The 14,470-nt window shown below is 36.3% G+C and overlaps 1 protein-coding gene across 3 annotated transcripts; it reads left to right on the top strand.

The window, feature by feature from the left end:
* The first annotated feature begins 340 nt into the window (after window positions 1-340).
* Window positions 341-12,525, top strand: LOC139971965 (DNA polymerase eta-like). 3 transcript variants are annotated; one of them, XM_071978835.1, is made up of 11 exons: window positions 341-614; window positions 898-1,040; window positions 1,674-1,808; window positions 2,250-2,509; window positions 3,295-3,449; window positions 4,444-4,547; window positions 5,163-5,282; window positions 8,195-8,318; window positions 9,227-9,292; window positions 9,788-9,957; window positions 10,553-12,525. In XM_071978835.1, exons 1-11 carry the CDS (start codon window positions 564-566, stop codon window positions 11,580-11,582), a joined length of 2,358 nt encoding a protein of 785 aa, XP_071834936.1. In that variant the 5' UTR covers window positions 341-563; the 3' UTR covers window positions 11,583-12,525. The 3 variants fall into 3 exon arrangements, with proteins under 3 accessions (XP_071834936.1, XP_071834937.1, XP_071834938.1); XM_071978836.1 differs by having other exon boundaries at window positions 341-630; window positions 10,553-12,522; XM_071978837.1 differs by having other exon boundaries at window positions 374-389; window positions 10,553-12,523.
* The last annotated feature ends 1,945 nt before the right edge of the window (window positions 12,526-14,470 follow it).

Below are 14,470 nucleotides of genomic sequence, written 5' to 3' on the forward strand. Positions count from 1 at the left end.
TGAGTAAATCCAAAATCCCTCGTATGTAGGCCTACCCATGAGAGACAAACTCTTCCCCAATGACTGTGTAAAAAATTTGAAAGGCAAATGAAACCTTTCATGTATCTCTTAACATGACTTTCCCTAAATTATATACCATAAGCTTATGTTTATTATATGACTTGGTGAAGGGATACTATACTGATGTATCGGACTTCATGGACATCAATGGTATTGGTTATATGTGGTCAGGTTAGCGACATATAAACATCCAGATACCTGCATTATTTAATTATAGGGGGCACCAATCCCACCGACTTGTAATTGACGGTAGTATATAACTAAACAATCGACCATGAGGGATTTCGTTTCATGGTTTTTGATTGCGGAAAGGATTACTGCAATATTTCGTGGATTTCAAGTCACATACATTACAAACTCGTATGAACTTTGGGTGACCTTAATGTAACTTTCTTGATCGTTGACTATTTTCCGTGGGTAATAGGTCCATGCTACTGCTTTTCCATGGGCTTTTATGTTCAGGACTAAGCTAGCTAGGCCTAACTTAGGCTGGGGCCTAAGTTATGTGTTTGTGCAAGAGCAATTGCATCACAGTTGATCAACAATCTGCAGAGGTGCGACTTATGAAAAGTAAGTTATGATTATGAAGTTGGGAGCAGACATATAAATACGCTATAGCCTACCTTAATTTTAATTCTCGATGGCTATCAGGCTATGTAACATGAGCAATGTGTGATGAGGACTATAGTTATGATTTTATATTTTTAGTTCAACTCATTCCTGAATAACTGTTCTTACTTTTAGATTCTGTATCATAGTATAGTATAAAATCTGCAGCCTGCATGTGATTGTTTTGGAAGTTGAATCTCATTCAATATGTTTTCTTTTTTTCTCCAGTTTATGTTAACCATGAGCTTGGATAGAGTGGTTGTGCTCATTGATATGGATTGTTTCTATGTTCAAGTAGAACAGCGAGACAAACCAGAATTGAAAGGGAAGCCATGTGCTGTGGTTCAGTACAAAACCTACAAAGGTGGAGGGTAAGTAGGCTAAAGTAAGTCAGGGTCTAATAAAATTCCCCCCCCCCCCCCCTCCAAAAAAAAAAGGTGTCCTCAATATCATCCCCTATCTGCCAGCTTTACAATGTATCTGTCTAATCAATAGTCCTGTAAGGAAAGCTTGTGGGTTTGTCTGGGAAGAATATCTTCCTATTTAAGGTACTGTATCCTTCTGTGCATATTTCTGTCATGATAGAGATGCTGTGCTCCATAGCAAATGTTGGCAAAGTTATATGTTCAGGTTGAACATGATTTCTCATATGCAAGTTGTATGTAGAAAGTAGGCCTAGCCTATGTCATAAACATATGTCAAACAAAGGACAAAGGACACTAGAAAAGCATAAATATTTTATAATGCTGGTGACCTTTAAAGAGTAAATTAACATATATGTATATAAATATGGACAAATGAAATAAATGGACAAATACATTAGAGGAAGGAGGAGAAAAACTGAACTATGTTATTGAGATGAATTTGGTATTAGTGATAATACATCTGCATAAACTTTTCTCAGAAAGTAAGATTTACTACTGTATAGTGAAACTTCCCAAGCATTATATCAGACTCGGTCTAAATGAAATATTGAATGTGATGTATGCATGGTTTATCGACAGGACTATAGCAGTCAGTTATGAGGCCAGAGACCGTGGAGTAAAACGAGGCATGATGGGAGACGAGGCACAGAAGTTCTGTCCAGAAATCGAACTGGTCCGTGTCCCTGTTCAGAGGGACAAGGCAGATCTGACAAAGTAAGCAATCTAAACTTCTTAATGGCATCTTTTTGTTGTGAGTGTGTTAATACCAAATTATACAGATATTATGACTGGTAAATTAATTTAAACAGCAACTAGACTACATATTACAAACACTTTATAGTTAAAATAGAGAGATTATCAGGTTTCAAGAATGTATTTAGTTATTCTGACATAATCACAGACTTAAAGCAATTGGCGTGTGTGGTAGGAAGAAGGACAGTTGATGTGTGTGTGTGCAAAGGGGCAAAGAGGTGGAAGGGGATGGAAGGGATTAGTTGGCAAACTATGCTAAATCTCTCAAATTTGGTGTAAATTTTGTCCTTAATGAACATCCAAGAAACAATCTTTGTGGCCTCGGACAGCATTCACCCTAAAGTTGCTTATAAGTGGAAGTGTTTACACCGATGTGTTGAACTCTTTGAATGGTCCAATCAGATACAGGGAGGCTGGAGCAGAAGTCATCAACGTTCTGATGCAGTTTAGCAAGAAGGTTGAACGTGCCAGCATCGATGAGGCTTTCATTGATCTGACAGACGAAGTTGAGGCTCGCCTCTCACAGATGGGAGAGCATCCCATCTCGCTGGAGATGTTACCATATACTCATGTAGCAGGATGGCAAGATGAAAAATCTGCTCAAGATGATGAAAGAGAAGAAGAATGTGAAGGAAAAAAAAGGCCTCCAATATCAAAGGAAGGTAATGTAAAATACATCAAACTTTCAGTTTTAGAGTCTGCCAAATCAAAAGTGCCAATTGCTGTGTATTTATTTTACTCCTTGATTAAATCAAGGTTACTTGGTTAGCATGCTTCTTCTCTCTGTCGAGGGTGCATGCATATCTTTAAGATGATTACATCAACGTGAACACTAAGACACAGTAATCATCTTTAATATCTAATTGTGAGGAAACATGGATGTTTTTGTCCGTCTTGGTTTCTCTGTTAAGGCTGTTTCATTATTTACCTTTCTTTGCTAGTTTCTCTAATGTCTGTCTCCATCTTGCTTGCTAGTTTCTGTCTCAGTCATTTTGTCCTTTCTGTCTGTTTGTCTTCATCTCTATCTGTCTGTCTGTTCCTCTAGTGTCTGGACTCTTGAATGCCCAGTGTTACTTAACGGTGGTTCTCAATAATTCACTCTGAGCAATGTTTGAACTATTGGTGACTCTTTTGAAAGAGATAGTGGCAGTATTTTGCAGTCAGTGAGATGGCAGACATTATCTGAAATCGTTTCATTGACAGGTTCTTTGAGTCACTAGTTTTGAAAACTTCTTTCAGTTGAAATTCTGTGGTGCTTTTTGCAGCTGTTTCTATGTATACAGAGTTCTACTGCCAATGCGTTGACAGTAGCAGCCAGGTGTCAACATAATAAGAGGCAAATGATATGTCTCGCCGTGGGTAAACTCCATGGAGGTAATTCCCAAATCATCAGAGTTTAAATTGTCTCTACTATCAGCAAATTAAATTTAAAATTAAATATCCACAGATATGAGGAAGGATCAACTGCATCAGTGGCTTGGCAGCTTGAGCAAAATTGAAGACAAACGTTTAGCGGTGGGAGCGGTCATTACAGAAGAAATGAGGGCAGCAGTGCTGCAGCAAACCAAGTTCAACTGTTCAGCTGGCATCGCACATAATAAGGTTCGTCTGCTCGATGCATGATCTTGCTTCCATGATATTGGAAGGACTAGAGGTTAAAGCCAGCTGCATACTGCCAGACTGAATCATGGATTGTCAGATGGATTGCCTGCGATTATGCAAATGTAATCAACAACAGGGAAGTAAATTTGCATATTACCCAAACGAGCACCGGTCATAAGGTATTCAGCATGCTGTCGTGAGTCATACATAGTGTGGGGATCAGTGGTAGGACTATGAGTCTTGACAACTATGGAATATCAGGTCAAGCTGAATTGTGTATTCTACAGTCCGGCAGTATGTGGCTGGGTTTACAAATGCATGAATAAAAAATAAAAATTAATGTTTCTCTCTCACTTCATTGACCATAATCTCATGATATCATTTCTCATTTGAAATTACATTGTTTTTACTAATAAATTTGTTCTTGTTATGATAACTAATTATGTGAATATGATTCCAAGTGCTTGGAAATTTCAATGATACTGTCCTACTGAAAGTAGTTTTTTATTTTTTTATTTTCAACATAACATTTCCACCAGGCAAGTAACATGAGCACAAAGTGGTTTTGTTGGCTTTTTGCTATAGTGTCACAATAGATTTAGAATACCACATGACAGTAAGTTACCTTTAGTACAAGTACCAACATCAAGCTAAGACCTACCACACTTTTCATAGCAGATGTTTCTAAGCCTAGCCTACTTTACATAAAGGAGTCAGGTTTCATTAACAGCGAACTGCACCCTGTTGGGATCAGGATAAATGATAGTGTTGCTGTGGTAATATTGAATCGGTGGGATGTACAACAATATCAGGTACAATAAGCAATGACACCGAAAATGAGCTGCAGTAACTAAATACAAATTGGATTGTAAAATATGACACTCTGAAAACCCTAAGTTCAATGTTATATCGACCTCAACCTGTTTAGTAGTCTTTTACGATGAGTATGCAGGAACTTAACAGGAAAGCATTCCATGTTTTTCATCATCTGCAGATGTTGTCCAAGCTCGTGTGCGGTCTCAACAAACCAAGGAAACAGTCTGTCCTTCCTCATGACTTTGTTAATGTCCTGTTTAGGGATCTACCTATTGTTAAAGTGTAAGTCCCTTGGATACAATATGGCATTTAAGCTACATTCTGAATTCCATTGTATACACATGTATACCAAAATGATAACTTTCCTAATTTTGCCTAAATCATCACTTTCAGTTTTGACATGTTCCTACAATCACATTTTTATCACTAGCTACAGTATGTTTTGCCACAGATGTTAGCACTTTTCCTATTCCCATCTACATGCAATAGGCCTAAATACTGTCCCATGGATAATGGGTATCAGTCATTTTTGCATAGTCGCCATCCTACACATGAAATGTATAGCTCATACAGATACTGGCTCGTAGTCTACCCTCTTTGATCTCTTAGCCTATTTGATATAATAGTATAGAAACTTGATGTGCATATGAAGAAACAATCTGCAAAATGTCTGTGATTTTCATTTCTCAGAAAAGGAGATCAAGAGGGGGACTGTTATACCCCCTCCACCCCCACGACCCCCTCCACCCTAACGACCCCCTCCACCCCAACGACCTTGTTGGCTGGCTCTATAATCTGTCACTGGGATGAAGTTAAGACTTAGTAATTGGTAAATATTTTTCGAATAAGTTGTTAGAAGAGCAGATTTAAACTAATTTTGGACTCTCCTTTTACTAGTCGTGGTCTTGGAGGTAAACTCGGTGCCTCCGTTGCTGAGGGTCTGAATGCTGTCAATATGGGAGACCTCTTGCAATACTCTGAAGCTGAACTACAGGCAAAAGTTGGACCAAAATCAGGGTAAGAACATTTTGAAAGACAGAAGCATCCAAGCCAGGTTTGTGAGAAAAAGCCTGATTAAAGCCTGATCACTCCATTACAATAACAACTCCACCATTGAATATTAAATGCAATTACATTATGCCTAGCTTAATCTGCAGTTGACATTGTATAGACTTATGTTAGGCTATTCTTCCACTTATCAGACAGAAGTAAAGTGACCTTATTCTTCATGCTATGCAGCTGTTGTGACACTTATACAATAAAATAATTTCATCATCAGTATTTGGTGATAAATCTGGTGATAAATCTTTTCAAGTTATTGGTCCCCGTCTCTGGAACCAGCTGCCTGTGGGTATTCGTGTGGCGGTTTCCGTCTCGGTCTTCAAAGGTCCCATGAAATTTTACATATTTATTTACTGAGCAGTAATGTTTGTATTTTTTTGCTTGTGTTTAGGATTGGTGTTTGTTTTAATTGTGTAGTTTATATTTGTTTCTGTAAAGCGCTGTGATCTTTTGTAGAGCGCTCTCTCAAATACATAGTAATAGTTATAATAATAATAATATTTTGGTTTCATCATCAGTATTTGGTTTTATCATCATTAGTTTGGTTTCACCATCTGTACTTGGTGTTTACCATCAGTGTGTGATATCATCAATAGTTTGGTTTTTATCATCAGTATTTGGTTTTTATCTTCAGTGTTTGGTTTTTATCATGAGTGTTTGGTTTTACCATCAGTATTTGGTTTCTATCATCAGTGTGTGATATAATAATTAGTTTGGTTTCATCATCAGTATTTGGTTTTTAACTTCAGTGTTTGGTTTTATCATCAGTGTTTGGTTTTTATCATCAGTGTTTGGTTTCATCATTAGTATTTGGTTGTTATCATCAGTGGTTGATATCATCATTAGTTTGGTTTCATCATCAGTATTTGGTTTTTATCTTCAGAGGAAGGGGACTCAGAGGGGTGCATGTCCTTCTTCTAAGAAATCAAAGTCTGATCCAAGTAACCAAACCAAACTTCACTCCTTCTTTAGTCAAAAATAAATATCGTAGCAAATGTGGGAGTGCTTTTCTACTTACGTTTAAATTAAATTAATGAAGTAAGAAAGCAGGATTGCTTGAAAACCTCCGGCCAGCTTACCTCACAGGTGAAGGGGGGGAGGCACAATGTCTCAGGGAGGGCAAGTTTTATTCGTATGTAAGATAGTAGTTGATTAGAAAACATATTTTGTAAATAGGGAAAGGGAGGTTGCCATGCTATGGTAGGTGGTTGGCAGCCAATTTCAAGGGCAAGTGGGAAACAGTTATGGAGGTGCCAGGGAGGTTAGACCTTATGAAGCTGTGTGCAAACATTTTATATATGTGTTTGTCCATTAAACAAGCTATTTATGAAGATTTGTTTATATATTTGCAGAACATACTGAAATTAATACATCTGAATGTTTAATAAAACTATCTTGGTGGAGGATTTAAGATTTAATGCTGCCCTCTGTGGAGCCATAAGAACAAAATGATGAAAGTTAATAGACCCTTTCATATGTAATAAGATTTTGATATCAAATATAACAATTTTGTTTTCTGTTGCCCTTCAAGTTCAAATGGAAAAGATAGTATTCAACATTCTTTCTGACAGAATAATTAACTATGCTATGAGATGGGCATTTAATATATGCAAATATTATATTTGTAGAAATTAAAGTTTTACTACTTAAGGGGGGAATACCAATACATACTTCTTCTGAATGAAGTTGCAACTAGTATGTGCAATATATATTCTACAGATGTTACTTTGAAATACATTTATCTTTCTTTGGTAAAACTATTTTGGACGTCAGTCTTTGGAAGAAATGTAATGTACACAATACCTCAGGAATCTATTTATGAGAAATGAAAAGACAAAAGGCCTATCATGTTTGCTGCATTGTATGTTTTACAATAGTTCTGGGAAGATTGTGTGTGTGGGGGGGGGGGGGCTGGTGTGCCTATGTTATACACGGGAAGTTAAGTGACCAAAGAAGGTTGCAAACTAAGTAAGTGGTTTTATAAACTTTTCAATACAAATTTACTACCTCAATAATTGTGTACAATCCTTGTTTTTATTTGCAGTTTCAATGAATCATCTTAGTATTTAAATCCCATCCCTGTACCACTATTCCATTGCTTAATGTAATAATCTTATTAATATTGTTAATAATCACAATGAATGTATTCACAGAAGCTTGGATATATTAGGTATAAATTAAAGTTTTTTGTAACAGGGCTCAAATCAAGGATTGAGAGGGCAAAGCAATTTTTTTTAGTGCAAGTTAGAATTTGTCTTGGACTTTCACTTAAATGGCGGGTCACTACAGAAATTTTGCATCATTCAAATAGGCACGAGGCTATTTTCCAAAGTTTTGAATGGGCACCGAGGCAATTTTCATAAGTTTTAATGGGCACTGAGGCAGTTTCAGTAAAAGTGGAGAAAACAGGTACAGAAGTGACCATCGATTCATGAGATTGTTAGAAAAACCTTTAATTCCTTTTTTTCTGTAACAATATTGCGGGACAATTTCTGAGCCCTGACTTTGTTTGATTTTGTTTATTTGATTATGAAGGAGATGAGGGCACTTACGGTAACTAGATTAAAGGGACAGCAGTTGTTACCGTGGGTAAAGGATGATTTGGTTTCATCATCAGTATTTGGTTTTTATCTTCAGTGTTTGGTTTTTATCATCATTAGTTTGGTTTCATCATCAGTATTTGGTGTTTACCATCAGTGTGTGATATCATAATTAGTTTGGTTTCATCATCAGTATTTGGTTTTTATCTTCAGTGTTTGGTTTTTATCATGAGTGTTTGGTTTTACCATCAATATTTGTTTTTTATCATCAGTGGTTGATATCATCATTAGTTTGTTTCATCATCAGTATTTGTTTTTTATCATCAGTGCTTGGTTGTACAACATATGCAGAGGTTTTGAAAGTGAACCAGTCAGACCTCGTCAACTCCCCAAATCTGTTGGATGCAGCAAGAACTTCCTGGGTAGGAGCTGTCTGGATAAGGTTGAGAAGGTATGAAGACCAATATTAATTTAATAGGATAAGATATTAATTTAATAGGATAAGATTGGTCTTGTTGCTATTCAGTTATGTATTCATCTCATATTTGGGTGGATATATCTCTAAACAGATACTATACTGACTAAGATGGTAAACAAGGGCATCTTGGAGTTACAAATGATATCCTTTTCCCCTTCAGTTCCTGAGATGATGTACATTATGTACATTTTATCTAATTTACAATTACTGCCACTGGTTATTGGAAAAGGCATAAGTCCCATTCAGGAAGTCGATGAGGGAAATGTGTAATGCATTTTCATCCCTCTCATGCAAAACTCTGAACAAAGGATCCTCTCTAACTCCTACATTGCTGTCCACCTCTTTCCTTCTTTTGCTCGACAGTTTCAAGATGCAAGTGTCATCTGAATGTGTTTATCTTTCATCTGAACTCAAATAAGTTGTAATACTTATAAACATACTTGATGTTGGAATGTTTCAAAGATAATGTGTTGTATGTAACTCATTGTAATACATTTGCTGATGTGTCTTAATAAGCTTACTTGATATCAACATGTATCTAGTTATTTTGGAGCGTATTTCTTATGATTCTCATACAGTCACATAGGCTAACATTTTATTCAGTATCAGAATGCTCTGAGGCTACTGTAGTGCGCGTGTGTGTGTAAATACTCACATATTTCTGCAGTGTGTATATATCAGATAAGTTTGTATAAGTTTATACATCTGACCTCACATAGAATAAACATATATGATATCAGAATGCATCTAGTACCTGTCGTGTGTGTGCATGCAAACGCCTGCCAATACACAATTGTTGCCATACTTTGTATACATCATATTCCACAAACCTTGTATAATTTTAGATATTTGACCTCACAGTTAGACTTTCTATTTTATAGGTCAGGTTCTGGCTCAGTCAGCTGTCAGAAGAAGTAGCCGAAAGATTACAAAAAGAGGAAACTCTGGTAAGTTTCAATTTCTCTTTAACTTTCCTTTCTTTCTGTGATTAATTTTCTGTATTTCTTTTCCTTTGAGGTCTTAGACTTTTACATTTACTTTAAGCTAGAAATAAATTTCAGTCATATTTAGAACTTCGACATGCGAGGTTCAATCCGTTGCGGAATGTTATGTTATGATACAAGTCAGCTCCCCTGTAACTCATATCATACAACATGATACTTTAAGCTTCATTAAATATCATTATTAATGTTATACTTCAAATCATAATTTCTTCAACATTAATATTATAAAGATATAAATATGATCGTTATAACTAATTTCATATATTATTATATGATATATTATAATATAATGTTGTATGGTTACACTTTACTGATAGACAGATTATCTTTACCAATGGCTGTACCTTTGTTTGATCTTAAAACCCTATTTTCTAATATTTCTGTTTAAGAAAATATTGCTGCCACATCCTCCTCACATTATTTATGGTTTGTTTTTAGAATAACAGAGTGGCCAAGTCAATGTGCATATATGTTCGCCAACAAGGTAATTCACCTTCATCTGTGAGCCGATCCTGTGCCCTGCATGCCTATGATACTAATACACTCTCCAGAACGGCCATGTCTCTGATACAAGGGTTGAATCGTGCTGGAAGTCACCAAGCAGCATGGTAATGTATAAGAACGGTATTTCAAGTTTAATAGACAGATTGATCGTAAATGAAACAAATAAATCCCTGTTATCTTCTATGGTAGAAAATACCTCAGTACAGAGGGTGTTTAAGGACTCCTGATACACCAGTCAGGATTTAGTATAATTCATTGAAGTCATAGGATTCTGAACTATGAGACTGTACAATAAATCCTGTAAGAAAGATTCCATTGTGTTTTCCACACTCTTACACACATGTGTTGTAATGTTCTATTAATATGAAAATAATATAAACTGTGTAGCAACTCCAGGGTCAAATTTAGCTTGTGGAGTGGAAGAAGAGGAGATTGGGAGGGAGGGGTGGAGGGAGTGGGGAGTTCAGAGGTTGGCGGATGCCATATGTGGGAAACCTTGATGTGGGCTTTGGCATAACCAGACTTAAAATAATTCGTAGGAAAACAAACCCAAACTCTCAAGCTGGACTAAATGTTGCATAATTTATAAACAACAAAATGAAATCACCTTATTTTCATGATTGACTGCATTGTTCCATCTACAGATGGATTAATTATTGACTGTTATTGTTTTACATTGTGTGTTTTGTTTTATTGCAGGTCCCCACCTATTATAAACCTTGGTCTATCTACTACAAAGTTTACAGATGTGCCACAGTATCGCGGAGACAATACCTCACTGGATAACTACTTCAGTATCCAGGGCGACGAGAAGCTTAAAGCAGAACCATCGAGTGCAGCCGGCGTGAAACCAACCAAGTCACAACATCAACTGGAAAACTTCTTTACAAGGAAAGAATCGGAAGGAAAGAAGAGAGAGGGAGAACAAAATATGACCTCAAACCAAAGTTCAAGCAAACAGGACCATATAGATGATGTTACACCAAATGGCAAGCTGGCACAGTACTTCACGAAATCACCAAATGTTAACAAGAAATGCATCAACGATGAAGACAGGACCTATGGAACATCTGAACATGGGAAACTGGAACCGAGAAATCATCACGGGGATGAATATGTTAAGGATGAAGGGCTCTGTGAAGAGAAGGTTTGGAATGGAGATAATGGTTGTGATAACTATGGTGATGAACTAGGACAAGATACTGTAGTTGATGAACCCACATACATGGCAGATGAACCCACGGGATCATCGAAAAGCTTCTTTAAAACTAAAGAAGCCGCTTTTCAAAACTCATCAGAGTTAAACCTTGTCAGTAACTCAAAAAACAAAGTTGAGAAGGAACTGGAAGAAGCTGAAATAAGTGATAATTCTTGTCTCTCCTTTCAAAATGCTCAGTCCAAAGATTTAGGAGGGGACGTGGAAAATCCACCTCAGTCCGATGAAACAGATTACGTGACTTGTGATCAGTGTCAAGATCAGATATCAGCTTGGGAACTACCAGAGCATTTAGACTTTCATGTTGCCATGGCAATCCAGGAGCAGGAGAATGGCGTCGGCATCTCCTCATCTTCATCCTCTCTCCTGGCTGCGGAGAGGAGGGGCAAACATGATAATACAAGAGCAGGAAAGAGGAAGGGGACTCAGAGGGGTGCATGTCCTTCTTCTAAGAAATCAAAGTCTGATCCAAGTAACCAAACCAAACTTCACTCCTTCTTTAGTCAAAAATAAATATCGTAGCAAATGTGGGAGTGCTTTTCTACTTACGTTTAAATTAAATTAATGAAGTAAGAAAGCAGGATTGCTTGAAAACCTCCGGCCAGCTTACCTCACAGGTGAAGGGGGGGAGGCACAATGTCTCAGGGAGGGCAAGTTTTATTCGTATGTAAGATAGTAGTTGATTAGAAAACATATTTTGTAAATAGGGAAAGGGAGGTTGCCATGCTATGGTAGGTGGTTGGCAGCCAATTTCAAGGGCAAGTGGGAAACAGTTATGGAGGTGCCAGGGAGGTTAGACCTTATGAAGCTGTGTGCAAACATTTTATATATGTGTTTGTCCATTAAACAAGCTATTTATGAAGATTTGTTTATATATTTGCAGAACATACTGAAATTAATACATCTGAATGTTTAATAAAACTATCTTGGTGGAGGATTTAAGATTTAATGCTGCCCTCTGTGGAGCCATAAGAACAAAATGATGAAAGTTAATAGACCCTTTCATATGTAATAAGATTTTGATATCAAATATAACAATTTTGTTTTCTGTTGCCCTTCAAGTTCAAATGGAAAAGATAGTATTCAACATTCTTTCTGACAGAATAATTAACTATGCTATGAGATGGGCATTTAATATATGCAAATATTATATTTGTAGAAATTAAAGTTTTACTACTTAAGGGGGGAATACCAATACATACTTCTTCTGAATGAAGTTGCAACTAGTATGTGCAATATATATTCTACAGATGTTACTTTGAAATACATTTATCTTTCTTTGGTAAAACTATTTTGGACGTCAGTCTTTGGAAGAAATGTAATGTACACAATACCTCAGGAATCTATTTATGAGAAATGAAAAGACAAAAGGCCTATCATGTTTGCTGCATTGTATGTTTTACAATAGTTCTGGGAAGATTGTGTGTGTGGGGGGGGGGGGGGGGCTGGTGTGCCTATGTTATACACGGGAAGTTAAGTGACCAAAGAAGGTTGCAAACTAAGTAAGTGGTTTTATAAACTTTTCAATACAAATTTACTACCTCAATAATTGTGTACAATCCTTGTTTTTATTTGCAGTTTCAATGAATCATCTTAGTATTTAAATCCCATCCCTGTACCACTATTCCATTGCTTAATGTAATAATCTTATTAATATTGTTAATAATCACAATGAATGTATTCACAGAAGCTTGGATATATTAGGTATAAATTAAAGTTTTTTGTAACAGGGCTCAAATCAAGGATTGAGAGGGCAAAGCAATTTTTTTTAGTGCAAGTTAGAATTTGTCTTGGACTTTCACTTAAATGGCGGGTCACTACAGAAATTTTGCATCATTCAAATAGGCACGAGGCTATTTTCCAAAGTTTTGAATGGGCACCGAGGCAATTTTCATAAGTTTTAATGGGCACTGAGGCAGTTTCAGTAAAAGTGGAGAAAACAGGTACAGAAGTGACCATCGATTCATGAGATTGTTAGAAAAACCTTTAATTCCTTTTTTTCTGTAACAATATTGCGGGACAATTTCTGAGCCCTGACTTTGTTTGATTTTGTTTATTTGATTATGAAGGAGATGAGGGCACTTACGGTAACTAGATTAAAGGGACAGCAGTTGTTACCGTGGGTAAAGGATGATTTTTAGAGCATTACAGCAAGTATTAGTGACACTGAGTGCAAACTGTGGTTGGTTGTCGGTTAATTCGAGCATGTTGTGAAATGAAGGTTAGGTTTGCTTTGGGTAAATTAAATATGTGTAGGCTGTTGATTGGTTCTTGGGTACACATTGGTGGAAAAGTAAAACAAGCATTATAAGTCAAACATGACATTGTTTGTGCTTAAATATTACTGTTAAATTCTGTCAGGATCGGAGAATAGTTGATATACTTTGCCTGATTTAGAAAGGTGCCAACTCAAATAGCATCTGAAAACAGTTCTCAGACACACTTCAAGCTATTCTGTTTTTCATATTCTAGTTCACAAATGAACTTTAAATATCATTACAAGAAAGAATGCAACACAAAAGGAAGAAAAAAGACAAATTTCTTTTTAACAAAATTGAGACCCTTTAATAATTGAGTTTACATATCTATATACACAGAAAGTGAAAAATTATATTCAATTTTAGTTATTGTTCCGTGACAACACGGTCAAAAAATATCTTGTGCTTAGTTCTCTCTCAAAGTGTCCAGGAACTTCTGTCACTTTTTCATCTCATATCATAAGAAATATAATAAGAGTAATATTTACAAAATATCTTAATTTTCTGAGAAAACCAAAGTGCAGGAATGTGACAGCTTGACATTGCTGCTGCTGCAGAAAGCTCAATGTGAACCCAAATATTCTGGTCTATTCCCTTTTTGTTTTAATTATCTAAAAACTGCGACCGATCTGTTCTTATTATTTATTAAAATCTTCCAAAGTGTTGCCCAGCTCTCTGACAATCAAATTTCACAAACATTACTTAGCCAATTAATGAATACTTTGCATCAAAATACTTTTTGTCTTGAAGACCCAAAAGAATGAAAGAAAGGGGAAAAGTCGATACTAAGTTTTTACTGAAAGCAGAGTAAAAATGTTTTCACAGTGTTGTGTTTGGTCTGATGTCATATTCAGCAATTCTATAAAATTTCTTTACAGGCAATGCTTGGATACTTGACCGAGGGCCAGATGGGAAAGTTATATTTTTGAAGAGGTGGGCAGTCTTCAGTTTGAGGTCATCAAACAGGATGATATGAAATTGTTTGATATGCTTAAAAGTATGGATACTAATGGCTTTTGATTTTCTCCAATACTCGTATCACTCTTGTGATGAAAAATAAAAACCTAAACGTATCTTAACACTACAATAGGACAAAATTTCTAAGTACATGTGGGCTTAAATTTGGGACCAAAGATAACTTCC

The sequence above is a fragment of the Apostichopus japonicus genome, chromosome 8 (genome assembly GCF_037975245.1).
Source record: "Apostichopus japonicus isolate 1M-3 chromosome 8, ASM3797524v1, whole genome shotgun sequence".
Lineage (NCBI taxonomy): Eukaryota > Metazoa > Echinodermata > Holothuroidea > Aspidochirotida > Stichopodidae > Apostichopus > Apostichopus japonicus.